General features: G+C 44.9%; 7 protein-coding genes across 12 annotated transcripts in view; 1 reads left to right on the forward strand and 6 right to left on the reverse strand.

The window, feature by feature from the left end:
- Positions 1-903, reverse strand: part of eml5 (EMAP like 5) — a 29,914-nt gene extending 29,011 nt beyond the window's left edge. For all 4 annotated transcript variants that reach the window (XR_012964695.1, XR_012964694.1, XM_076161616.1 and 1 more), the window contains exon 1: positions 414-903. Coding sequence is in view for 2 of the 4 variants with exons in the window: in XM_076161616.1 (XP_076017731.1) it covers positions 414-610 (197 nt within the window). In the remaining 2 variants the exon portion in view is untranslated. The remainder of the gene's footprint in view (positions 1-413) is intronic.
- A 443-nt stretch (positions 904-1,346) lies between these two features.
- On the forward strand, positions 1,347-5,634 carry ttc8 (tetratricopeptide repeat domain 8). Its single transcript, XM_076161573.1, has 14 exons — positions 1,347-1,534; positions 1,984-2,104; positions 2,190-2,253; positions 2,340-2,499; positions 2,613-2,702; positions 2,800-2,844; positions 2,942-3,027; positions 3,109-3,196; positions 3,294-3,404; positions 3,535-3,674; positions 3,775-3,949; positions 4,035-4,157; positions 4,629-4,712; positions 4,831-5,634. The coding sequence occupies exons 1-14, from the start codon at positions 1,421-1,423 to the stop codon at positions 4,945-4,947; spliced, it is 1,518 nt and encodes a 505-aa protein (XP_076017688.1). The 5' UTR covers positions 1,347-1,420; the 3' UTR covers positions 4,948-5,634.
- On the reverse strand, positions 5,226-9,958 carry LOC143009530 (uncharacterized). The gene is made up of 13 exons (XM_076161534.1): positions 9,778-9,958; positions 9,291-9,386; positions 8,786-9,052; positions 8,531-8,694; positions 8,269-8,405; positions 8,009-8,150; positions 7,251-7,255; positions 7,005-7,123; positions 6,630-6,749; positions 6,233-6,484; positions 5,977-6,134; positions 5,756-5,892; positions 5,226-5,641 (listed from the first exon to the last, which is right to left on the reverse strand). The coding sequence occupies exons 1-13, from the start codon at positions 9,893-9,895 to the stop codon at positions 5,488-5,490; spliced, it is 1,869 nt and encodes a 622-aa protein (XP_076017649.1). The 5' UTR covers positions 9,896-9,958; the 3' UTR covers positions 5,226-5,487.
- A 1,091-nt stretch (positions 9,959-11,049) lies between these two features.
- On the reverse strand, positions 11,050-13,308 carry LOC143009556 (uncharacterized). The gene is made up of 6 exons (XM_076161574.1): positions 13,145-13,308; positions 12,479-12,574; positions 11,974-12,240; positions 11,719-11,882; positions 11,457-11,593; positions 11,050-11,338 (listed from the first exon to the last, which is right to left on the reverse strand). Exons 1-6 carry the CDS (start codon positions 13,260-13,262, stop codon positions 11,188-11,190), a joined length of 933 nt encoding a protein of 310 aa, XP_076017689.1. The 5' UTR covers positions 13,263-13,308; the 3' UTR covers positions 11,050-11,187.
- Positions 13,309-13,619: 311 nt separating this feature from the next.
- Positions 13,620-15,971, reverse strand: LOC143009547 (uncharacterized). The gene is made up of 6 exons (XM_076161556.1): positions 15,825-15,971; positions 15,590-15,706; positions 15,066-15,326; positions 14,814-14,965; positions 14,578-14,714; positions 13,620-13,920 (listed from the first exon to the last, which is right to left on the reverse strand). Exons 1-6 carry the CDS (start codon positions 15,910-15,912, stop codon positions 13,770-13,772), a joined length of 906 nt encoding a protein of 301 aa, XP_076017671.1. The 5' UTR covers positions 15,913-15,971; the 3' UTR covers positions 13,620-13,769.
- Positions 15,972-16,187: 216 nt separating this feature from the next.
- On the reverse strand, positions 16,188-18,678 carry LOC143009544 (CD209 antigen-like protein 2). The gene is made up of 6 exons (XM_076161554.1): positions 18,303-18,678; positions 18,073-18,189; positions 17,683-17,943; positions 17,424-17,587; positions 17,170-17,306; positions 16,188-16,482 (listed from the first exon to the last, which is right to left on the reverse strand). The coding sequence occupies exons 1-6, from the start codon at positions 18,400-18,402 to the stop codon at positions 16,332-16,334; spliced, it is 930 nt and encodes a 309-aa protein (XP_076017669.1). The 5' UTR covers positions 18,403-18,678; the 3' UTR covers positions 16,188-16,331.
- Positions 18,679-19,778: 1,100 nt separating this feature from the next.
- LOC143009543 (uncharacterized) lies at positions 19,779-22,976 on the reverse strand. Of its 3 annotated transcripts, none has more exons than XM_076161553.1 (8): positions 22,876-22,976; positions 22,676-22,786; positions 21,725-21,841; positions 21,516-21,632; positions 21,090-21,350; positions 20,835-20,998; positions 20,561-20,700; positions 19,779-20,078 (listed from the first exon to the last, which is right to left on the reverse strand). In XM_076161553.1, exons 3-8 carry the CDS (start codon positions 21,834-21,836, stop codon positions 19,925-19,927), a joined length of 948 nt encoding a protein of 315 aa, XP_076017668.1. In that variant the 5' UTR covers positions 21,837-21,841; positions 22,676-22,786; positions 22,876-22,976; the 3' UTR covers positions 19,779-19,924. The 3 variants fall into 3 exon arrangements, with proteins under 3 accessions (XP_076017668.1, XP_076017666.1, XP_076017667.1); XM_076161551.1 differs by having other exon boundaries at positions 21,725-22,289; XM_076161552.1 differs by having other exon boundaries at positions 21,725-22,289; positions 22,676-22,761; positions 22,876-22,967.
- Positions 22,977-23,404: the final 428 nt, after the last annotated feature.

Raw genomic sequence — 23,404 nt, forward strand, 5'->3', positions numbered from 1 at the left:
TGTTCAATCGTCAGTGAATAAACCCTGAATGTGGCCTGAGTGTGTGTGATGATGGACAGAAGCAAAGCAGGGCAAAAGTTAATCTGTAATGTGCCAGGGAGGGAGAGAGAGAGAGAGAGATAGACCTGCTGGGCTGGACTCAAAACAAAGCCTCTGCCCCTACTGCTGAAGTGTCCTTGAGCCAAGCACTTAGCAGCCCTGTAGGACTGCTGCTGCTGTTTCTTGGAGCTCCTTGTTGCTCACCAAAAATATCACATTACCTGACACAAGGTGACACCAGCAGCCACAGCAACATCTCTGCCTCAGTGTGGCTTCTACTCTACAGTCCTGGTGCTGGAAGGAGAAGTTAGACTGGGTTTGATGGGGGGATTCTAGGGGGGGGGGGGGGGAGGAAGAGGGGTTGTTATCTTTACCTGATTATGTCATCGTTATGCCCCAGGTAAAATTTCTGCTTGTGCTCCCGGGTGTTGTACACAACTCCCACCCCGGCGACAAAATAAACAATCTCCTTGGCGGCGGTGTAGTACAGGTTGTTGCGGCACTGGTGTCCCCGGTATCCGTACACCCACTCCAGTCTCAGGTGGCAGTTGGGAGCAGTTCTGTCAGCCATGTCCGCTCTTCCGTGTCTCTGCCCGTGTCTCGTTGGATATTTGATCGAGTGTCATTCACCACAAATGATTTATTTTAAGCCCGTGAGTCCCATTAGTTCCTTTTTGGGGTTTGTTTTCTTTAGCAGTCCAGTGCCAGCGTTGAAATGATGCGTTCGAGGCTCGTGTGCATTGTTGTTTCCTACTGTGTCCTCACATTAAAGCCCTCTGTGTCCGTTTTTGAAAGGGAGTATCTACGCGCTGGTTCGCATGGTGAGGATCGTCCGGCTCTGCGCTGCTCTCCGACACAGGTCAAAGCTCCTGTCAAAGCCCACAAAGATGGAGCTGTGGCGTTATTCCTAGGCTCCGCCCACCCGGGTGACGACACGGCCCGCTGGCCAATCAAAGCCTCGGTTATCTTCCGAGGTAAAGGTGAAGAGAACAGCGCCGCCGCGGTCCAAACTGGGGTAAGACACCTGCACAGTTATAACGGGCTCATCTCCCATTGTATTGTTGATTATCATCAAAACCTGTGCCATAAAACATTTGATAAAATGTTCCGTATCTATTTTTATTTTATTTTATTTTGTTTTATTTTGTTTTATTTTATTTTATTTTATTTTATTTTATTTTATTTTATTTTATTTTGTTTTGTTTTATTTTATTTTATTTTCACTGGAGGAAGCGGTGGTCGTGAAGCCCCGCCCTCCTCCCCGGTTGCCGAGCGACAGAGGGACGCTTTGGTTTCTCTCCGCTCCCGTTCCATCTTTGCTAAGCAGCTAACACTAGCTCGTTAACCGACTTTCCACTCTGCGTTTGTTCGACCTAGAGCCATGGAAGTGACAATGGACCCTCTGTTTCTCGCGTGGAGCTACTTCAGACGGAGAAAGCTACAGCAATGTTCCGACATTTGTACGAAAATACTCCAAGACAGCCCATACGACCAGGTACTGTGGTCCAGTTAGCCTAGCATGCTAAACTGTAGCAAATAGCGTTGTACTGTATAATCCCGATTAGTGCGTCCTTACAGGTTTGTTAAGATTTCCACGTTAGCTATAGATGTATTTATGGCACGTACTCTGCTATCTTTACTATTATTCGACTTGTTTCTTCCTCCTTCACGTTTTTACACATTTCCGCTCTGTAATGTTTTTATTATTATTTTTCTTTCCCCTCACACTGTCAACTCCCCTCTCAACATCTTCTGTTCTCTCTCAAAAACTCGTTGCATGCTGTCTTAAGGACTCTGGCTCCTCCATGCATATCACCGAGGTAACGCTGACCACAGACTGCTTCTCTTCCGTCCTGTTGCTTCTCTTTTGGATGTTTCAGCTCAGCTCCTTAAGAGTAAAACTCATCTCGTGACAAAATCTCATTCATGCCGTGTGTTCCATAGGCTGCGTGGAGTTTGAAGACCCGTGCGCTGACAGAGATGGTTTACATTGATGAGGTGGAGGTGGACGAGGAGGGGATAGCTGAGATGATGCTGGATGAGAGCTCCATCGCTCAGGTGGCACGTAAGTCTTCTTCTTCTCTCTCACTGCTGCAAACTTTAAAACTAATGATTCACATATTTACATTTTGGATTTGTAAACTTCTCAGGCCCCGGAACATCGCTGAGGCTCCCGGGGACGAGCCACGGCGGGGGTCCCACACCGGCCGTCAGGTAGCCACTCAGAGCCTGAATCAGAGCCGCAGCTGCAGCTGAGGGAAACCTGAGCTGATTTCTTTTCCCTCTCTCTGGACTTTCAGACCTATGACACAGTCGGGGCGTCCCATCACAGGATTTGTGAGGCCCGGCACGCAGTCTGGGCGTCCTGGGACCATGGAGCAGGCCATCAAGACCCCCCGCACTGCAAGCACCGCCCGCCCCGTCACCAGTGCTTCTGGGAGATTCATCCGCCTGGGAACAGTGAGTACACAGGAGAGTTTAGAACAGCAGAGTCCTTTTGATCTCACACGTTGATGTTCTCCACTTTGGGCTGATTGATGCTTGTTTTCTCACCATAAGCTCTCGTTCCTCAGGCCTCCATGTTGACTAATCCAGATGGTCCGTTTATAAATTTGTCAAGACTTAATCTGGCCAAGTATTCACAAAAGCCCAGTTTATCAAGGGTAAGGAGGAAAACTGTAACTAGCAACAACACAAACACATAAATAAACACATTTATTCAGATTATCATTGTGAATTAACCTTTGTTTCCCTCCTCAGACACTGTTTGAGTTCATCTTCCATCATGAAAACGATGTGAAAAATGTAAGTTACTCTCACTAAATAGATGCTAAACTCCATTGTGGCATGACTGGGGTCAGGGGTTTCTGTGCTTTGTTAACTCTTCACATTTCTTGTTCAGGCTTTAGATTTGGCTGCTCAAGCTACTGAGCATGCTCAGTTCAAAGACTGGTGGTGGAAAGTTCAGCTGGGGAAATGTTACTACAGGTAAGTGACTCCTAAACGCTCCAGGGTGTGTGAGTTTCTGACAGTCAGGAACATGAGGCTCATCCTCTCTGTCACCTGCAGACTGGGTTTATATCGAGAAGCAGAAAAGCAGTTTCGATCGGCCCTCAATCACCAGGAGGTTGTGGATACGTACCTCTACCTGGCAAAGGTCAGAGAACAAATACATCCCACAACCTTCTCCAAACTCTCTCCAAACAGAAGGTGCTTTTAAACTCAACCAAAGACTTTGTTTTGCTCCTGAAAAGGTTTACCAACGTCTGGATCAACCAATCACAGCGCTCAACCTCTTCAAACAAGGCCTGGACCACTTTCCTGGCGAGGTCACCCTCCTGACAGGAATCGCTCGCATACATGAGGCATGTCTTTCACACACACACACACACACACACACACACACACACACACACACACACACACACACACACACACACACACACACACACCTGTCAAACTGAGCTGACTCTCTGTCTATAACACTTCACACAGGAGATGAACAACATCACATCTGCCACTGAGTACTACAAAGACGTGCTGAAGCAGGACAACACTCATGTGGAGGCCATCGCTTGTATAGGCAGCAATCACTTCTACACCGATCAGCCTGAGATCGCCCTGCGCTTCTACAGGTCAGACCAAACCGCCCAGCGTCTCATAAATCCTGTATGTGACCAGCTACTGTATGTTCCACCCTTGATTCACGACTCGCGACTCCTCCCTGTGTGTTAGACGGCTGCTCCAGATGGGCGTCTACAACTGCCAGCTGTACAACAACCTGGGTCTCTGCTGCTTCTACGCTCAGCAGTACGACATGACTCTGTCGTCCTTCGAGAGGGCTCTGGCCCTGGTGGCCAACGATGAAGAGCAGGCGGACGTGTGGTACAACATAGGGCACGTGGCTGTGGTGAGACCCCAGCAGAGTCATCCCTCCTGACGCGGCTCATTTAACAGCCAGCGCCGCACTAATAGAACTCATTTCTGTTTTACAGGGCATCGGGGACTTGACTCTGGCCTATCAGTGTTTTAAACTGGCTCTGGCCTTTAATAACGACCATGCTGAGGCTTACAACAACCTGGCTGTGCTGGAGCTACGCAAAGGGCGCATTGAGCAGGTGACACGTCCTTTATGTTTGCGTTCAGTTACCAAACAGCAGGACGGCAGCTGCTGTTTTCCAGCCGGGACTCGTCAGTGGAAACAATCGCCTCCTCCCGACTGAGCCGCTCAGAGCAGCTCGCACAAATGAACACATAAACATGAATTATGACCATTACTACCTTACTCACTATTAGAACATCATTTTATTATAAACGCTGAGTGCTGCTGTTCACATATTCCTCTCTAACTTACCTGTCGTGTCACATCTGATCCCCAGGCTGCTTTTACAACATGAAGGCCGCTCTCATCAGGCGTCTCATTGTGTTATTGTTTATCAAATCTCAGCTACCAGCACAATGTGGCTTTGGGGTGCTGTTTCAAACTGCACAGATGCTGAAAGAGAAACACCAGACCTCATCAGAGCACAGCTAACAGACGATTTGAATGAAATATCACTGAACTAACATCTGTCCTGTCTCTGATTCAGTCCAAAGCCTTGTTGCAGACGGCGGCATCTCTGGCCCCTCACATGTACGAGCCACACTTCAACTTCTCCATCCTATCTGAAAAGGTAATTTAGCACCTCGTGTGTTTCAGTTATGTGACCTAAAAATATATTAAAGGCACAGGAGCATGTGAGGTAAAGTGTAATGGCAATGAATCAGTCCATTCTTTGTGTCTATGTCCAGATTGGAGATCTTCAGAGCAGCTACTCGTCTGCCCAGAGGTCTGAAGATGCTTTCCCTGAGCACATGGACACCCAGCAGCTTCTCAAGCAGCTCCGGCAGCACTTTGCGGTGCTGTGAGCCTCAGAACGACACGCTTAGGATGCAAGTTGCGTGTGTGTGTGTGTGTGTGTGTGTGTGTATGTTTACAGGTCGGAGATGTTGCACAGCAGTGGAAGCCGTCAGAAAGTCATTTAGAAAGTCAAGTTATTCCAAATAGAAGTGGAAGGCTGGGTCATTGGATAAACACAAATTAATAGCTTTACAGAATTTCAAAATAAAGTGTCATCAGGTTTGTGAGATATTTACAGGGACTTGAAGTTGCTGCTTGAATGATTGGATGATTTATGAGCTCTGACATTAGTTCGGCCTCATATTTATTTATTAAAAAGTACATATACAGATTTGGATAACATTCATATGTACATAGTAAAGTACCTGGACTGTGAAGATGTTATTTATTATAGAGTAATGATTCATGTTTTTATAGTTCCTTTCATAATGTCAGATGTATTTTTGGTATCTTAGCTCTCCTTGCCATTGACATGACAATAAAACAAAACAAAGGAAGTCGTCTCCATCGTCTCCATTGTCTCTCTGAGCAGAGGCGCTAACATGACATTAACCCACAGACGACTGTGACATTTCACAAATCCACTGGAGCATATGTCTGCACGGAGCATCATTCCAGGCCTTGAAGGGGTTACTCCTGGGATACACGGCCGCACAGTCCTCAATCAGGTACTGATCGTTGGGTTCTCCCTCGTTCCAGTACCTGAAAATGATGCATCCTTTGAAATCCTTTATAATTGGATTCACATGTTTAATATCTGTTTGTCTTAAAGGGATTATCTGTTGCAACCTTCCGTGTGCAGTGTGTGACCCTTACCCCTCCACCAGTAGGGTTCCATCCCACCACTTCCAGGTTCCTTCCTCCTGCTCGTCTCTCAGCCCGATCCAGAAGCCGCTCATGTGTATGGGCCTGGAAGGATCTCCGTTTCCTTTGATCAAATCACTGATAGCCAGCTGACAAGAGGCAGAAACATTTATATGTAGGAGAGAATGGTGTTACATGATGGTGCAGCGGTTGAATGTTGAGCGTTTTGCTACCTGTATGTCTTTGCTGTTGATAATGGCCAGGTCGCCCCTGTATCTCTTGCAGTACTGCCTGGCGTTGTACCACGTTGTGCTCGGGGATGAAGAAGCCAAGTAGAAACACTTGGAGGTCACTGACACCCATCCTGGTAAACAATGTCTGCAGCCTTCATCTGTTGGGAAGGGAAACAGACAAAGACACAAACACAGTAAGCGTAGGTGAACCTTTACTAACTGCAGGATACAAAGAATGAGTGAAACAGGCGCTCACTGATCTTTGGTAAGATTGATTGCAGCGCTGCGATCTCCCCTCTCATTTTCTCGATCTGATTCTCGTAGTCTTTGCTTCTTTTCTGCTGGTGGTCCAGCTCCCACATGCTGAGCTGCTGCTGGTGGAACTCTGTTGCCAGCTGGTTCCTGGCCTCGGCTTGCCTCTGGCTCGCCGTCATGTGACTGGCCCGAAGTTTGATCAGCTCGGCGCCGATGTGGTTTAACGTACGTTGTCCATCTGTGAGGTTTTTGTCTGAAAAAGGAGAGTGGGAAGTAGGGGGATAAATTGAGCTTTTATTATGAAATTAGAGTCTGGTCAGGTTTGTCACTTATTTATCATCATCACTATTGTTATTAAATAATTGTGACCGCTTTACTGTGTGAGCACTGTGACTCACAGTAAACCCCCAGGCCGATATCAAGCATCAGGAGCAGAGCGGCGAGCAGCGCCAGGCCCACGGCCAGCACCCTGGGGTGAGAGGTCACGCCGGGTCCAGGTCTCAGCACGGACACAGACACTACACACACATACAGCATCACAGCCCGAAACAGGAACAACACAAAACTATTAGACTAAAGATACAGAAAGATGTTTTACTACTGATGTGGTTGTGACTCATAATTAAATTCAAGCAAAATAGTCTGAAGTTCATACAGAAGAGCCACTGGATAGTAACTTGTGACATCAGTTATCATCTGGGAACTGATCAAACAGCTACAAATGGAGGTTTAAAAGAGAATTTCGATTTTGACTGGTTGATTGACTGTCCTACCTTTCTGATAGTCTGGGTCAGAGTCGAGAGGATGCTCGTCGATGCTGAAGTCCTCCTGATGGATCAGTTTGTTGTACGTGCCGTCCGAACTTAAACGTTCCACTGCCTCCATTTGGACTCTTTAGACGCAGCAGCAGTCATGTGTGAGTGGCAGGACATTGCCCTTATGTCAAAACTAAAGAGTTGTGTGTGTGTGTGTGTCTTACATTGCAAACAGAAAGCTAAGGTCATCTGTTAAATATTTACAGATGCTGCAGGCATTGGATCGGCAAGACCAAATGATTTGTAGGCTTTTGAGTTCAGCCTCTTTTGTATCTTTTCTAATCTTTCGTTGTGATTCCTCTCCTGCTGCCCATGTGCCAGACGGGCCGGTTGAAGAAATTCACATTTTAAATCTATGCTCATATTATGAATGTATTTTAACAAGCCAGTCTGGATTGTACAGTCTGATGACCTCTGACCTCACGCAGCTGTCTGTTATACTCACTGAGATGAAAGTGCATTTTGACTTTACTCTACCTTAACTGTTAATATGGCTTGTTTCCTATTGTTTTGTGCTGTTCATACGTTGTTTATTGGTTTTGATGGGCAAGTTTATTGTTCAATTTATATCGAACTCTCCAAATTAGACTCTGGTGAGACTCTGTGGATGTTTTTAGAGCTTTGAGCCGACAATGTAGCTTTATAAAACAGAGGGTGATGGCAACAAAGTGCCGCCCCGTGGATCCCTGTGGCTCTATCTGTTTGTAAGTCTACTTCTCCTTGAATTTGAAGTGTTTTCCTGATTTGTAAAGGCTTTTTTGAATCCCCTTTCCACAATTACGGCCATATAGTAAATAAGCTAACAAAAATAAACCACAAAATCGGTGAATAACACAATCTTTAATCATATTTGCTGACTTAGCAATCGCAACATATTTTGCCCAAACTAGGATTGATGAAATAAATATCCCAGCTTGTTCATTATTCTTATTTTACATTCTTCCTGAGTGGTTCCCTGTCTATCGTGGTGCCGTCTCACACATCCAGTAATTGTAATGGTGGTGGCATTCCACATCATACCACGTCTTCCTGGGGTTGCTGGATCTGTAGAAAGCACCACAATTCTCAACCTGGCCGCCGTTGGGCTCTCTGCCTATCCAGTACCTTGAAAGGAATGGAAACGGATTCAGTAACAATACGGTTACACAATTTCACCTCAGGATAGTACACAATAACACAAAGACAATGATGGACGTCTACGGTGAGAGGCTGTAGCTCTTACAGGGGTTCCTCCTGAGTCACGTTGTTGATCCAGACCCACGTTCCCTCCCTCTCCTCGTCAGTCAGACCGATCCAGAAGCCGACCTCCCACCATACTTGCGTATGCGCCGGGGCGAGAAAGTGGTCATTCAGGGTTTGCTGTGTAATCAAACAGTGGAAACATTAAAGGAGCCATGCAGGATTCCTACAACGTCTCGTTCCCCATTCACAGACTTATAGTTCACAACATGCTGACTTGATCTCCCTTATGTCTCTGGACACACCTGCTCCTCCCAGTCATCGATCACGACCAGGTCGGCTCCTCGGCTAATGCAGTCTTCCCTGCTGTCGTGCCAGTTCTTCTTGTCGTCGGACTCAGCGTAAGAATGGAAATAGCAGGTTCCGTTTAGAAAGCGCCATCCTGGGAGGCATCTGCCACAGCTTTGCTCTTTTGGAGAAGCAGAATGCTAAAGAGTGAGGAGGGTGCAGGGTGTTTGTGTGTGTTTCTGCTTTATCTCAGGAAAGACTTTCTGTCGTACCCATGAGAGTTTTGTTGGACCTCAGCTTTGTCCTCCCTAATCGTAGCACCTCAATCTGGAGGTGCAGGCCGTCGTTAACAACCTTCTGCTGCTCTGTCTGCTGCTCTATCTTAACCCTCTTGTTGATTTCTTCCTGCAGAGTTCTCTGGGCTTCGTCTCTGGCCTGGATCACGCCGCTGAGGTTGGTTTGGAGATAGCTGAACTCGACAAGGAAAGGTGTGGCTGCAGCGCGGGAAATGAGAAGGGAACTGTCTGTGCTCCTGGCACCTGAGGAGGAAATAAAAGAGTTTGAGGACACGTGGTTGAACTGTTATACAACGATTATCAGTCATTTGTTGTTGGGAAATGTATGCTGCTCCTTGGAATTGGGCAGAAAATGCACACTTCTAATTTAAGAGGAAATCCTTTGTGCCTATTTGTTATTATAAAGTGCCACGCTCAGCTATCTGCTGCACTCTGCCACAGAAGAGGGAAATGAAAGTATGAGCTTCCTTTTCATACTCACATTGGATTCCGATAACAACAGCAGCTATCAGCAGCGCAGCGTTCAAGAGCCCCAGACCCAGTAGGACCAGCCGCTGGTGTGGAAAAGCAGCTGCCTCTATATGAGAATAGCATCATTCATGGGCTGTGTGAATGTGAAGGTGCAGGCGTGAAGGTTTGGCTTCACGTCTGAACTTATATTGAAGGTGTATCCATCACATGAACATTTAAACCATGAAAACACGACGTTTTGACATCCAAGCCTTTATACTGATATCCTCACATGCCGAATAGCGCCCCTTCTGGCCAGTAGAGTGACACTACACATGAAAGGTTTTCGTTCTATCAAACTACACAGGTATTCGACACATTAGCTTAACTTTTCATGCATTTAAAATCTAATTCACAGCATCGGCAAATGAATGAATGTTACGTGGGGTTGGTTCCTTGAGAGAGTAAAGAGGAAGAGAGGAACAAAGTATAAAGTTTAAAGTTAAAGTGAGCCATACCTTCTCCAGATGTTTGACGGTGAGATTTAAAACATCCGTCTGAGTTGAAGTGTTGTGAAAACTTTTCCTTAAATGTTATTTTCTGCCGATGGTCCGGCCTGGACTGTGAGTTCTCCATTACGCTGGTGCCAGTAATGCGTATTGATCTGTTTGCATCGGTTTGCTGGGTGTGTGTGTGTGTGCGTGTGTGTGTGTGTGTGTGTGTGTGGACCATGGTCTGAACTCAAACAAATTTGTGTGTGTTGAATGTTTTTTGAAAACTTAAGGTCACACAGTTTGCTTTTTAAAGAGTGATGAAAGCATGGGCTCATACTTTTAAACTGAATATAGTGAATAACAAAAGTCTCCACCACCTCGATAAGATGGAAGCTTTATGTGTTATGATGCATCAAACACACACACCGGACACTTTTTCCTCCTTTTAATGAAGCATTTGCAACCAATAAATTCCACGTGACAAACATTCAGATCAATATGTGGAAAGTAAGTTACATTACATCACCACCTTCAATGTAAGAGGGTTCAGATCAATGCAAAATGATGTCATCTGTCAATCATGCCTCTTGTTCTCCCTCCCAGAGTGACATAGTGTTACAGATTGATCAAGGTAAAAGCAAAATGAGAGCAGAGTTCTAGTCTTCATGTCGCATGTTAACTCGTGGCCCTCGGTGCCATTTCACAAATCCATTTGAGCCACTCGGCGCATCCGACATCATTCCAGGTCTTGAAGGGATTTGTTCTGCCATAAACAGCAGCACAGTCTTCATCGTTAATATCGTTGGGTTCTCCATCATGCCAGTACCTGCAGCAGACCATGTATTTTATTTCATATATGTTGGGAAGTTAAAGAGATTAAGAGCTAGCCACGCCCACTCTACTTTGGCAGGCAAGTACTGCAAAGTGAAAGTGCATTTTGACTTTACTCTACCTTAACTGTTAATATGGCTTGTTTCCTATTGTTTTGTGCTGTTCATACGTTGTTTATTGGTTTTGATGGGCAAGTTTATTGTTCAATTTATATCGAACTCTCCAAATTAGACTCTGGTGAGACTCTGTGGATGTTTGTAGAGCTTTGAGCCGACAATGTAGCTTTATAAAACAGAGGGTGATGGCAACAAAGTGCCGCCCCGTGGATCCCTGTGGCTCTATCTGTTTGTAAGTCTACTTCTCCTTGAATTTGAAGTGTTTTCCTGATTTGTAAAGGCTTTTTTGAATCCCCTTTCCACAAATACGGCCATATAGTAAATAAGCTAACAAAAATAAACCACAAAATCAATGAGCAACACAATCTTTAATCATATTTGCTGACTTAGCAATCGCAACATATTTTGCCCAAACTAGGATTGATGAAATAAATATCCCAGCTTGTTCATTATTCTTATTTTACATTCTTCCTGAGTGGTTCCCTGTCTATCGTGGTGCCGTCTCACACATCCAGTAAAAGTGATGGTGGTGGCATTTCCCATCATACCACGTCTTCCTGGGGTTGCCGGAGCTGTAGAAAGCAGCACAGTTCTCACCCTGGACGCCGTGATTGTTGGGCTCTCCGTCTATCCAGTACCTTGAAAGGAATGGAAACGGATTCAGAAACAATTGGGTTACACAATTTCACCTCAGGATAGTACACAATAACACAAAGACAATGATGGACGTCTACGGTGAGAGGCTGTAGCTCTTACAGGGGTTCCTCCTGAGTCACGTTGTTGATCCAGACCCACGTTCCCTCCCTCTCCTCGTCAGTCAGACCGATCCAGAAGCCGACCTCCCACCATACTTGCGTATGCGCCGGGGCGAGAAAGTGGTCATTCAGGGTTTGCTGTGTAATCAAACAGTGGAAACATTAAAGGAGCCATGCAGGATTCCTACAACGTCTCGTTCCCCATTCACAGACTTATAGTTCACAACATGCTGACTTGATCTCCCTTATGTCTCTGGACACACCTGCTCCTCCCAGTCATCGATCACGACCAGGTCGGCTCCTCGGCTGATGCAGTCTTCCCTGCTGTCGTGCCAGTTCTTCTTGTCGTCGGACTCAGCGTAAGAATGGAAATAGCAGGTTCCGTTTAGAAAGCGCCATCCTGGGAGGCATCTGCCACAGCTTTGCTCTTTTGGAGAAGCAGAATGCTAAAGAGTTAAGAGGGTGCAGGGTGTTTGTGTGTGTTTCTGCTTTATCTCAGGAAAGACTTTCTGTCGTACCCATGAGAGTTTTGTTGGACCTCAGCTTTGTCCTCCCTAATCGTAGCACCTCAATCTGGAGGTGCAGGCCGTCGTTAACAACCTTCTGCTGCTCTGTCTGCTGCTCTATCTTAACCCTCTTCTTGATTTCTTCCTGCAGAGTTCTCTGGGCTTCGTCTCTGGCCTGGATCACGCCGCTGAGGTTGGTTCGGAGATAGCTGAACTCGACAAGGAAAGGTGTGGCTGCAGCGCGGGAAATGAGAAGGGAACTGTCTGTGCTCCTGGCACCTGAGGAGGAAATAAAAGAGTTTGAGGACACGTGGTTGAACTGTTATATAACGATTATCAGTCATTTGTTGTTGGGAAATGTATGCTGCTCCTTGGGATTGGGCAGAAAATGCACACTTCTAATTTAAGAGGAAATCCTTTGTGCCTATTTGTTATTATAAAGTGCCACGCTCAGCTATCTGCTGCACTCTGCCACAGAAGAGGGAAATGAAAGTATGAGCTTCCTTTTCATACTCACATTGGATTCCGATAACAACAGCAGCTATCAGCAGCGCAGCGTTCAAGAGCCCCAGACCCAGTAGGACCAGCCGCTGGTGTGGAAAAGCAGCTGCCTCTATATGAGAATAGCATCATTCATGGGCTGTGTGAATGTGAAGGTGCAGGCGTGAAGGTTTGGCTTCACGTCTGAACTTATATTGAAGGTGTATCCATCACATGAACATTTAAACCATGAAAACACGACGTTTTGACATCCAAGCCTTTATACTGATATCCTCACATGCCGAATAGCGCCCCTTCTGGCCAGTAGAGTGACACTACACATGAAAGGTTTTCGTTCTATCAAACTACACAGGTATTCGACACATTAGCTTAACTTTTCATGCATTTAAAATCTAATTCACAGCATCGGCAAATGAATGAATGTTATGTGGGGTTGGTTCCTTGAGAGAGTAAAGAGGAACAGGGAGGCAGTAGCTCAGTGGGTAGAGCTTCCGCTTGGGAACCGGAGGATTTCTGGTTCGAGTCCCTGCCGAGGTGCCCCTGAGCAAGGCACCGAACCCTCAATTGCTCCCCCCTCTGAGGAGGGTGGTAATGTAATGTAAGTCGCTTTGGATAAAAGCGTCTGCCAAATGATCGTGATGTAAAGAGAGGAACAAAGTATAAAGTTTAAAGTGAGCCATACCTTCTCCAGATGTTTGACAGTGAGATTTAAAACATCCGTCTGAGTTGAAATCTTGTGAAAACTCTTCCTTAAATGTTATTTTCTGCCGATGGTCCGGCCTGGACTGTGAGTTCTCCATTACGCTGGTGCCAGTAATGCGTATTGATCTGTTTGCATCTGTTTGGCGTGTGTGTGTGTGTGTGGACCATGGTCTGAACTCAAACAATTTTGTGTGTGTTGAATGTTTTTTGAAAACTTAAGGTCACACAGTTTGCTTTTTAAAGAGTGATGAAAGCATGGGCTCATACTTTTAAACTGAATATAGTGAATAACAAAAGTCTCCACCACCTCGATAAGATGGAAGCTTTATGTGTTATGATGCATCAAACACACACACCGGACACTTTTTCCTCCTTTTAATGAAGCATTTGCAACCAATAAATTCCACGTGACAAACATTCAGATCAATATGTGGAAAGTAAGTTACATTACATCACCACCTTCAATGTAAGAGGGTTCAGATCAATGCAAAATGATGTCATCTGTCAATCATGCCTCTTGTTCTCCCTCCCAGAGTGACATAGTGTTACAGATTGATCAAGGTAAAAGCAAAATGAGAGCAGAGTTCTAGTCTTCATGTCGCATGTTAACTCGTGGCCCTCGGTGCCATTTCACAAATCCATTTGAGCCACTCGGCGCATCCGACATCATTCCAGGTCTTGAAGGGATTTGTTCTGCCATAAACAGCAGCACAGTCTTCATCGTTAATATCGTTGGGTTCTCCATCATGCCAGTACCTGCAGCAGACCATGTATTTTATTTCATATATGTTGGGAAGTAAAAGAGATTAAGAGCTAGCCACGCCCACTCTACTTTTGCAGGCAAGTACTGCAAAATTATAAGGAATTTTAAAAAACAACTCCTTGGTTCAGACTTTGTAAATGTTACATATTGCGATGATTGACCTCAAATTGTAGGAAGAGATACAAACAAATGGGAAATGGCGGAAAATCTACATAGAGCCAAATGGGCGAGGCTTATATGGATGGACACTGATGGAACCCAAGGAATCCTCGGAACTACTTTTGATAACTTACGGTTCAAAGGTTCAACATAAAAGTGACCTTGACCACAGTTATATGATGTCATTGAAATCTGTCAGTCACGTTTTTAGAGATCCTGATAAAAAACACACAAACACAGAAATGACAACATAACCTAATTCTTTATGTCTCTATAAAGACATACATGCCAGGCATTTCTCAAACAGGACCGCAGATTTAACTGACGCTTATATCAGTTCATGTCATAATCATAAGAGTAACAAATATGGCAGTTCTGGCTTCATCTGTCAGTCTGTCATGCTGACTGCTGCTTATATACGATGCGTCATCCTGAGCCAGTGACTCCTCTCTGTTGCCATACATGCAGTGAATCCAGTATGGAACTCTCACCCTTCAACCATCGTCCTCCCGTTCGACCATTTCCAAGTCCCCTCCTCGTGCACGTCCCTCAGTCCGATCCAGAATCCCCTGTCTCCCATTTTTGTTGTGGACGGTAAGATAGAATTGATGTGATTTACAATTGATGCCTGAAAAAAACAAACAAACAAACCCCAGCGCCATAAACAAAACATTAAAGCCGGTTCGTGAAATGAATAACACAAAAAACCTCTCGTGGTGGCTCTCACCTGTTTGGTGGAGCTCTCTATGATGACTAAATCACCGCCGGGGCTCTGGCAGTATTCTCTGGCTTTTTGCCATGATCTTATTCCCAGAGAAAAGTAGTAACACTGTGAGTTCATGAAAATCCATCCGGGTAAACATCGTCTGCAGCCCTCATCTGTTTGCAAGGGACATGATAACTGTGAGTAACATTAAAATGTGCCAAACACAGATTTCTAATAATAATTGTGTTGATAATCATACAAAAAATGTCTCACCAGACATTTTCAAATGGGTTTCCAACTCTGTGTTGTCCCTCTGAAGTTTGGTGTTCAGCTCTTCAGAGTCTGTCTTCCTTTTCTTCTGGTGGTCGAGCTCCCACTTAGACACTTGGTGCTTTCTGATCTCCTTTGACATCTGTTTGTAGGCGTACCTCATGGATTCTGTTGCAATCTTGTAATCATTCTGGAGTCTGATCAGCTCCTCATTGATGTGCGACACATCCTCAGACATAAAGTGTCCGTCTGTGAGTTTGCTATCTGTAAGACAGACGGTGTTACTGCAGCCGTGCTCTCCATCTGGTTACAGACCAACAACAGCGAAGAGAGACATGTGTGCCACAGGAAGGACATCACAAAGTGTAATTTACAATGAAAGGACATGGGCTGTTGTGACTACAGGGGACTAAATACATTGTTCCGTTCGATTGTTGTGATGTGTGTGTGTGTGTGTGTGTGTGTGTGTGTGTGTGTGTGTGTGTGTGTATGTAAGTTAAGTGTTAATTCGATCAGCTCTGACTCACAGTGGACCCCCAGGCCGATGTCAACTAGAAGCAGAACAGCAGCGAGCAGTGTCAGACTCGCTGCCAGCAGTCTGGGACGAATCAGACCAGCTCCAGGTCTCCACATGGACATGAAGACTGGGACAGAGGACAGAGACACCAAAGCAGTTCAACATCTAGGATCAATCTCCTACAATAAATCAATAGCTGGAGTAAGATTATGATTGGATCAATTCTTCAAGTTCAGGTCAGATACCTTGTTTTTTGTCCTGGTTGTAGTTTTCAGCGTCCTCATCAATCATTTGGTCATAAGCACCACAATCTGAGTTTTCTCTGTGTGCCATTGAGGCTGATGCGATGAGAGCAGTTGTACCAGTGTGCAGGGACACACTGTCTCTACGCTTACAAAAACCTTTTTAAAGAGGGGTGTGTGTGTGTGGGGGGGGCAGGGGGGTGCAGGGTGTGTGGCATGACAGGAAATGATTTTCATTAGTCAAGCTTTATGTATGAGAAGTGATTCTAGAGGCAAAAAAAGGTCATTCTGAATTCACAGAATGTTCCAAAGTTCACAAAGGGCTGGTCACCACGGCAATCAAAACATTCTGAGTCAGCACACAAATGAATTGAATCATGTTTATTGTCTATATTCTCCATTGCGATTTTTAATGATCTACGTGAATGTACATGAAATAATTGCATCGAAAAGGGAACGTGTGGGGCCCTGAAGGCAGCACGGACGTTTCTTTCTGACAGCTGGACACTGTTAACTTGTGCTTTTCGGGCTCATTTCACAAATCCATTTAGTTTTGATGGTGCACACTGCATCATTCCAGGATTTGTAGGGGTTAACTCGGGCATTCACAGCCACACAGTCCTCATTGTTGGCGTTGTTGGGTTCTCCATTAATCCAGTACCTGGAGACAATAGACAGGTAGCTGGTTTCATCTGGGTTTATTGATTTCACTGATATTTTCATCTTGTATATAACATTTCATTTTTGTCTTTAACGTTGTGTATAAAGTGTGTTTCATGTGTCGCCTGGCTGATTTACTGTCTGTTTTATTCTTGTACATATTGCATATCTTTGTTATCTGCACAGTGAGACCATTCTTAATTATTTATTTACTACAACTACTAGTACAGCTAGTACTACTCAGAATAGGTTTTGCTATATGTCATATAAACTGTTCATGTGATATGTTCTTAGAGTGAGAGAGAGAGAGAGTGAGAGAGAGTGAGAGAGAGAGAGAGAGAGAGAGAGGGAGAGAGAGAGAGAGAGAGAGAGAGAGAGAGAGAGGGAGAGGGAGAGAGGGAGAGTAAAAGAGAGAGGCAGGGGAAGAGTGTTTGTGAGAGAGAGAGAGAGAGAGAGAAAGAGAGAGAGAGGCGGGGGAAGAGAGAGAGAGAGAGAGAGAGAGGGAGAGTGAAAGAGAGGGAGAAAGAGAGAGAGCCGGGGGAACATTGTGAGAGAGAGAGAGAGAGAGAGAGAGAGAGAGAGAGGGAGAGTGAAAGAGAGGGAGAAAGAGAGAGAGCCGGGGGAACATTGTGAGAGAGAGAGCGAGAGAGAGAGAGAGAGACAGAGAGAGAGAGGATGTATCTCTTACCCGTCATCCAGAGTTCTCCCGTCCAGCCATTTCCACGTCCCTTCCACATCAATGTCTCTCAGTCCAATCCAGAATGCTTTATTGCTGTTGCTTGTAGACGGACTCACATTATCATACAAGTGTTTGACAATTGACTCCTGACAAGAAAGAGAAATATCAAGTAATAAGTCAATCATAATCAATAATAATAATAATGGTTTTACAGATGTACACAAGATGGATGGCAAAGAAAAGTTTGTTTCCACCATTCTTACCTCTTTACTGCTGTTGTCTATGGTTGCTAAATCACCACCGTCTGACTGGCAGGAAGCTCTGGCTTCTTGCCATGTTTTTAATTTGTGAGCGGCAGAAAATGGGAAGTAGTAACACAGTGAGTTCATGTAAGACCATCCTGGTAAACATTGTCTGCAGGCCTCGACTGTAAGCAAAAGAAACGATGACGGTGAGAAACATTACATCGTACCAAACACAATATAGCACTGTCATTCATCCATCATCATGAAAATGTCTCACTTGACATTGTTAACTGGGCTTGCAACTCTGTGGCCTCGCTCTGAAGTTTCTTAAGCGCAGCTTCAGTCTCTGTATTCTTTTTGTTGTGGTATTCAAGCCCAAACTTGGATACTTGGTGGTATTTGATCTCCTTTGCCAGCCGTGTGTTGGCGTATACGATGGATTCCGTTGCAATCTTGTAATCATCTTGGAGTCTGATCAGCTCCTGGTTTATCTGCATCACCTCATCAGATGTTAAGCTTCCATCCGTGAGTTTGATATCTGTAAGACAGACAGTGTTACTGCAGCCATGCTATCCATCTGTGTGTGTGTGTGTGTGTGTGTGTGTGTGTGTGTGTGTGTGTGTGTGTATGTTTAAGTTAAGTGTTAATTCGATCAGCTCTGACTCACAGTGGACTCCCAGGCCGATGTCAACTAGAAGCAGAACAGCAGCGAGCAGCGTCAGACTCGCTGCCAGCAGTCTGGCACGAATCAGACCAGCTCCAGGTCTCCACATGGAAATGTAGACTGGAGGACAGAGACACCAAAGCATCTCAACATCTAGGTTCAATCTCCTACAATAAATCAAAAGCTGGAGTAAGATTATGATTGGATCAATTCTTCCAGTCCAGGTCAGATACCTTGTTCTTTGTCCTGGTTGTAGTTCTCAGCGTCCTCATCAAGAATCATTTCTTTATAAGCATCGTTAACCCCACAGTCTGAGTTTCCTCTTTGTGCCATTGGGACGATGTGTGATGAGAGCAGTCGTGCCAGAGTGTGCAGGGACACACTGTGGGTATGCTTACTAAACCCTCATGAAGAGGGGTGTGGGTGTCTGTGTGTGCGTGTGCGTGCGTGCGTGCGTGCGTGCGTGTCGGTGTGTGTGGGTGTCTGTGTGTGTGCGTTTGCGTGTCTATGTGTGTGTGTGTGTGCGTGTTGGCGTGTGTGTCTGTGTCTCTGTGTGTATGGTGGCGCCACAGGAAATGATTTTCATTAGTCAAGCTTTATGTATGAGAAGTGATGCTGGAGGTTTAAAGGAGGTCATACTGTATAGATTTTATTTCAGCCCTAAAATGTTCCAAAATTCACCACCAAAGCTAAAATCTCAACTGGATCGTACTTGTTTATTCATTATACTCCCTGGATTCTGTTTTCATTCTGCTCTTTATGTTGCTGTGCAGGTTTAAGCAATCAAACAGTGTTGTGATGTGTGTTCTGATCCTCACACACACACTCTGCACCCACAGTTTTGGGAAATGAGTATAGAAACACATAAACACACTCAAACAACGTCTACATGTTGCTGTGCCCACACTACCCATAATGCAATCCTCCAGCACGTACAAACCCTATCAAATACCAAATCAATTGAGACAGTCGATTAAAATGCAAAAAACTGAGAACTGTATTTCACACATACATCTTACACACAAGGTCACCTCAGTATGATAAGTGCTGTTACAAGGCGAGACAAAGAGTGAGACGTGTCTACATGGATGAGAGAAGGAGATAGGGGGAGCGACGGAGGTCGAGGTAACAAAAAGAAAAGGCCAAGGCCAAATTAAAGTACATTTTTTGAGATACGGTTGTGAAGTTACACCTGTTCACACTGACTTAACATGAATGTGGAAAAGTACAACACTCATTTATTGTTTATTATCTTATGGTCATAAACGTCTGCACTGTAAACTGGTATTTATGAGGCTATTTCATATTTTAAATGTACTTTCTTGTTATTTTACTCTTCATGCTTCCTCATTACAAAGGAAATACAGACATGTCTTAAGAAAATGGATCATAAAGACGGTTATTTTTCTTGATGGGACTCCTCACTTCCGCCAAAGTGGCTCAATCTGAGAAGTGAAACTGAGAAGTTTTGTCAAATTCTACGTTTGCAGATTATTGCACATGTAAGGAATTATTTGGGGATTGTAGGAGGATTGATTGAGAATGATTAAAGCTAATTTCAGAAGATTTCAAGGTACAATCTGTGATCCAAACATTCACAAAGGGCGACTCAACCCAAACAAAAACATTTCATTTACAGTACAGAGAAACATAGAAACATAGAAACATAGAAACATAGAAAACAGAGCACACAGCTGAATTTAATCATGTTAACTGATACTGATGGGTTATCTTTATTTGTTGTTGTTATTTATATTTGTGAATGTAGACGGTGGCGTTACAAAGTGAAGGTGTGGGGCCCTGAAGGCAGCGCTGATGTTTCATCCTGACAGCTGAATGTAGCAGCTGCACACTTTTAACTTGTGGTTCTCGGGCTCATTTCACAAATCCAACTATATCTGCTCCTGCATGATGAATCTCTCCAGCTTCTAAAGGGGTTAGAATTGGCCAACACGAGCACACAGTCTGAATCGCCGCCGTTATTACTGGGTTGTCCAATGTTCCAGTACCTGGAGAAAAGAGACAGGTGGCTGTAAACGGACGCACAGAGCAGCAATATGCTCCCGCTCACTGTAAAGCCTGCCTGTGACTACAAATACACTTTGAAAATGAAAATGCATGATTGAAAAACTGCAGTAACTCTACTCTGATCAATGTAGTGAATGTTTTCCTCCATCTACTCATCTCAGAATGAACAGAAAACAACTTGAAAGAGAAGAAGACTTGAAACTCACTTGACATAAGTATATTTACAATCAACAGACGCTTTTATCTAAAAAGTCTGCTTTATTTCATGCTTCCTTACGTTTGGTGGGAGGTGTGATTGAAGGGGACGGGATTAGAGAGGCGGGTGGGAGAGAGAGAGAGAGAGAGATGAGCAGAGGGAAAGAGAGAGAGAGAGAGAGATGAGCAGAGGAAGAGAGAGAGCGATGAACAGAGAGAGAGAGAGAGAGATGGAGAGAGAGAGAGAGAGAGAGCGCATATCTCTTACCCCTCAGCCAGTGTTGTTCCATCCAGCCATTTCCACGTCCCTTCGTCCTGAATGTCTCTCAGTCCAATCCAGGCTGATTTAGAGTCGTAACCTCTATTCTGTTCCAAATTCATCATTCTGAAGTGGCTGACAATTAACAGCTGACAGAAAAACAGAAAAATCAACATTTGAAATGTTTTAAATGCTGTCCATTTTTTTCTTTAAAGCAAAAAAGTACAATGCTATAAATTCATGATTCTGTAGATTACATCATGAATGAAATGAGCGTCTCTACCTGTTTTTCTTTGCTGTCTACAGTTGCTAAATCACCGCCATTTGCCTGGCAAAAGTCTCTGGATTGTTGCCATGTTTTCACTGATCTACTCCTGGTAGGAGGGATGTAGTAACAGCGTGAGACGGCGAAAATCCATCCTGGTAAACATCGCTTGCAGCCCTCAGCTGTTAGCGAAGGAAAGGATAACAGTGAGAAACGTTCAAATGTATGAAACACAGAATAAAGTACTGCAGAAATCATTTTAAAATGTCTCACCAGTCACTGTCAGGTATGCTTGTAATTCTATGATTTCCCCATGAAGTTTGCCGTTCAGAGCTTCAGAGTCTGTCCTTCTTTTATTCTGGTGGTCGAGCTCCCAGTTGGACAATTGGTGCTGTGTGATCTCCTTCGCCAGCTGTTTGTTGGCGTACCTCATGGATTCCATTGAAATCAGGTAATCATGGTGGATTCTGATCAGCTGCTCGTTGATGTGCGTCACATCATCAAAGGAAATCCTTCCATCTGTGAGTTTGCTATCTGTAAGACAGACGGTGTTACAGACGATCAGCCTCCTCCAGAAACATAACAAACTGAAATGTATAGACGCTGAAAGGTCTAAGATCATCACAGTGTGGTGGCATGTAGACGTTCTGAGTGGCATGTAGACGTTCTTCTTCTAATCTGAGTTATGATCTGACTCACAGTGGACTCCCAGGCTGATGTCAACCAGCAGCAGAACAGCAGCGAGCAGCGTCAGACCGGCCGCCAGCAGCCTGGGGCGCCTCAGCTCGGCTCCAGCTCTCACCATGGACATGAAGACTACACAGAGGGGGGCCGGCGGCACACAGCGGTGTCACTAAACCGTTCAAACCTTCATGGAAATGTATCATTGTGTCTGGAGGTGGCCGTACCTTGTTGCTTGCCCTGGTTGGCGTGGACGGGACGCTCGTCCGCCTGCAGGACGCTCACAGACGCCGGCTCCTCACACGCGCCGTCGTAAACTGGGTTTGCTCTGTCTGCCATTGTGACTTTGGAGGTGACAGCCGCCGTGTGAAAGCACAGTAGACCAGTGTGTCGACATTTATCAGGATGTGTGTGCGTGCGTGCGTCTGTGTGTGTTTCGTCACAGGAAGTGGTTTTCCTGAGTCTGGCTTTTTGTATGAGATGCGATGGATTCAACAGTTTGGTTTAGTCCATCAAATGGTGGCGATTGGGTGAATTCTGTCCTGGCTGAGATTACCTGGCTCACACAACACTGAACCTGCGGCCAGAACACCACTGGGTCCATCGGTGCGGTCGGCCTACGTGCCCGCCTGTCAACTGATGAGCTCAGCCAGTTTCAGTGCAGATGGTCACTCCCCAGAACAGGGAAGTGAAAATTGGAAGTTGTTCTCTGAGGTTTAACTCTCCTCATCCCGGAAAAAACAGGCGTGACCTTCATGTCCTCAAGTCCTCCTGTCTAACCTTGTGATGACACTAACAGTACAAAAGATAAGTCAGTACTTCACACTACACACACTCAGTACTCAGAGTGTTTGTCCTGTGTGTCTGTTCCGTCTGTTTGAGATTCGCTCATTGGCTCAAATAGTAAAGTTGAGTTCAAATCCCTTAAAGGTCTCATAGTTGTGATACTTGTCTTGTAGTTCGTAGTCCACTGTGAGAAACGTGCTGACAAAGCATAACAGAATTGCTTCACATGTTTCTCAATCACAGTGCGGCCGAACATCTGGGGACATTTCCCACACTCAAAACACGACAGGCTAGATCTTTGCTTTTCGCTCCTTGAAGAAAATGTGGATATCTATATCTATGTAATGACTTTGTCCGTTTACTGAAATGTTTGTCTGGTGTTGTAAACTTACTCTCACATTGTTCCCGGCGCCGTCACGTTGTTCACCCCAGATCCATTTCTCTTCTTCCACCACGTCTGAGATTCACACTTTCACACCTGGGATGAGATCCAACACAAACATCTGTGAAAGCACAAATTGACACAATCCCTATGTGAGGAGGTATTAGATGCTGAAAACAGAGCACAGAGTGAAGTGAAGGAGTGTGTCACCATGATGGGCTCATCAACACACAACATGACCAAAGTTCCATCTCTGTAGAAGCTGGTTGGTCTCTCTGGTTTGTCTCTGTTCTTCTCTCTCCACTCTGCTGTTTCTGCCTGCTGATGTGTTTGCCACCTCTTTTATATTGGCAATGATGCTGAGTGTGTAAAAACGTGGGGTGAAATCAACACACACACACACAAAGTTTATTCCTAGGAATTCACACCATCTTCCTACGAACTGTGTCCAAGCAGATCTCATGTCTCTGTGTTCTTCTTCAGTCAAATCTTTTCTTTTAGTAATGCAGGCAGATAACTTTGTGTATGTGTCCGTTTCATCTGTACACAATCTGCTCCAGCCTCTGCCTCCACTGGTAAAATACCTGGTTGCGAGTACGAATTCCTTCCAAGTCTAATATTCATGATGCCTATTTGCCCTGTGGTCCCTGAAAGTAACACAAGAAAGCAACTGGGATTTAAGCAAATTGCTGAAACGTTTTAAATTTTTACCATCAAACTTAAACAATTCTTTGGCATC

This window comes from Genypterus blacodes, unplaced genomic scaffold (assembly GCF_046128005.1).
Source record: "Genypterus blacodes isolate CSIRO-AG114 ecotype Tasmania unplaced genomic scaffold, CSIRO-AGI_Gbla_v1 ptg000112l_1, whole genome shotgun sequence".
Taxonomy (NCBI): Eukaryota; Metazoa; Chordata; class Actinopteri; order Ophidiiformes; family Ophidiidae; genus Genypterus; species Genypterus blacodes.

Coding starts and splice junctions, on each gene's coding strand:
- ttc8 (XM_076161573.1), top strand. CDS start 1,421: ATGGAAGTGACAATGGACCCTCTGTTTCTCGCGTGGAGCTACTTCAGA. Junction 1,535..1,983: donor AAGACAGCCCATACGACCAG/GTACTGTGGTCC, acceptor TGTGTTCCATAG/GCTGCGTGGAGTTTGAAGAC. Junction 2,105..2,189: donor CTCCATCGCTCAGGTGGCAC/GTAAGTCTTCTT, acceptor TAAACTTCTCAG/GCCCCGGAACATCGCTGAGG.
- LOC143009530 (XM_076161534.1), bottom strand. CDS start 9,895: ATGGAGAACTCACAGTCCAGGCCGGACCATCGGCAGAAAATAACATTT. Junction 9,387..9,777: donor CCGTCAAACATCTGGAGAAG/GTATGGCTCACT, acceptor ATTCTCATATAG/AGGCAGCTGCTTTTCCACAC. Junction 8,406..8,530: donor TCGATGACTGGGAGGAGCAG/GTGTGTCCAGAG, acceptor TTGATTACACAG/CAAACCCTGAATGACCACTT.
- LOC143009556 (XM_076161574.1), bottom strand. CDS start 13,262: ATGGAGAACTCACAGTCCAGGCCGGACCATCGGCAGAAAATAACATTT. Junction 12,241..12,478: donor TGTTGTTATCGGAATCCAAT/GTGAGTATGAAA, acceptor TTTCCTCCTCAG/GTGCCAGGAGCACAGACAGT. Junction 11,883..11,973: donor GTCCAACAAAACTCTCATGG/GTACGACAGAAA, acceptor CTTCTCCAAAAG/AGCAAAGCTGTGGCAGATGC.
- LOC143009547 (XM_076161556.1), bottom strand. CDS start 15,912: ATGGCACACAGAGAAAACTCAGATTGTGGTGCTTATGACCAAATGATT. Junction 15,707..15,824: donor CAACCAGGACAAAAAACAAG/GTATCTGACCTG, acceptor CCTCTGTCCCAG/TCTTCATGTCCATGTGGAGA. Junction 14,966..15,065: donor AACCCATTTGAAAATGTCTG/GTGAGACATTTT, acceptor CCTTGCAAACAG/ATGAGGGCTGCAGACGATGT.
- LOC143009544 (XM_076161554.1), bottom strand. CDS start 18,402: ATGGCACAAAGAGGAAACTCAGACTGTGGGGTTAACGATGCTTATAAA. Junction 18,190..18,302: donor CAACCAGGACAAAGAACAAG/GTATCTGACCTG, acceptor TCTGTCCTCCAG/TCTACATTTCCATGTGGAGA. Junction 17,588..17,682: donor AGCCCAGTTAACAATGTCAA/GTGAGACATTTT, acceptor TTTTGCTTACAG/TCGAGGCCTGCAGACAATGT.
- LOC143009543 (XM_076161553.1), bottom strand. CDS start 21,836: ATGGCAGACAGAGCAAACCCAGTTTACGACGGCGCGTGTGAGGAGCCG. Junction 20,999..21,089: donor AGCATACCTGACAGTGACTG/GTGAGACATTTT, acceptor CTTCGCTAACAG/CTGAGGGCTGCAAGCGATGT. Junction 20,079..20,560: donor GGAACAACACTGGCTGAGGG/GTAAGAGATATG, acceptor TCTTTTCTCCAG/GTACTGGAACATTGGACAAC.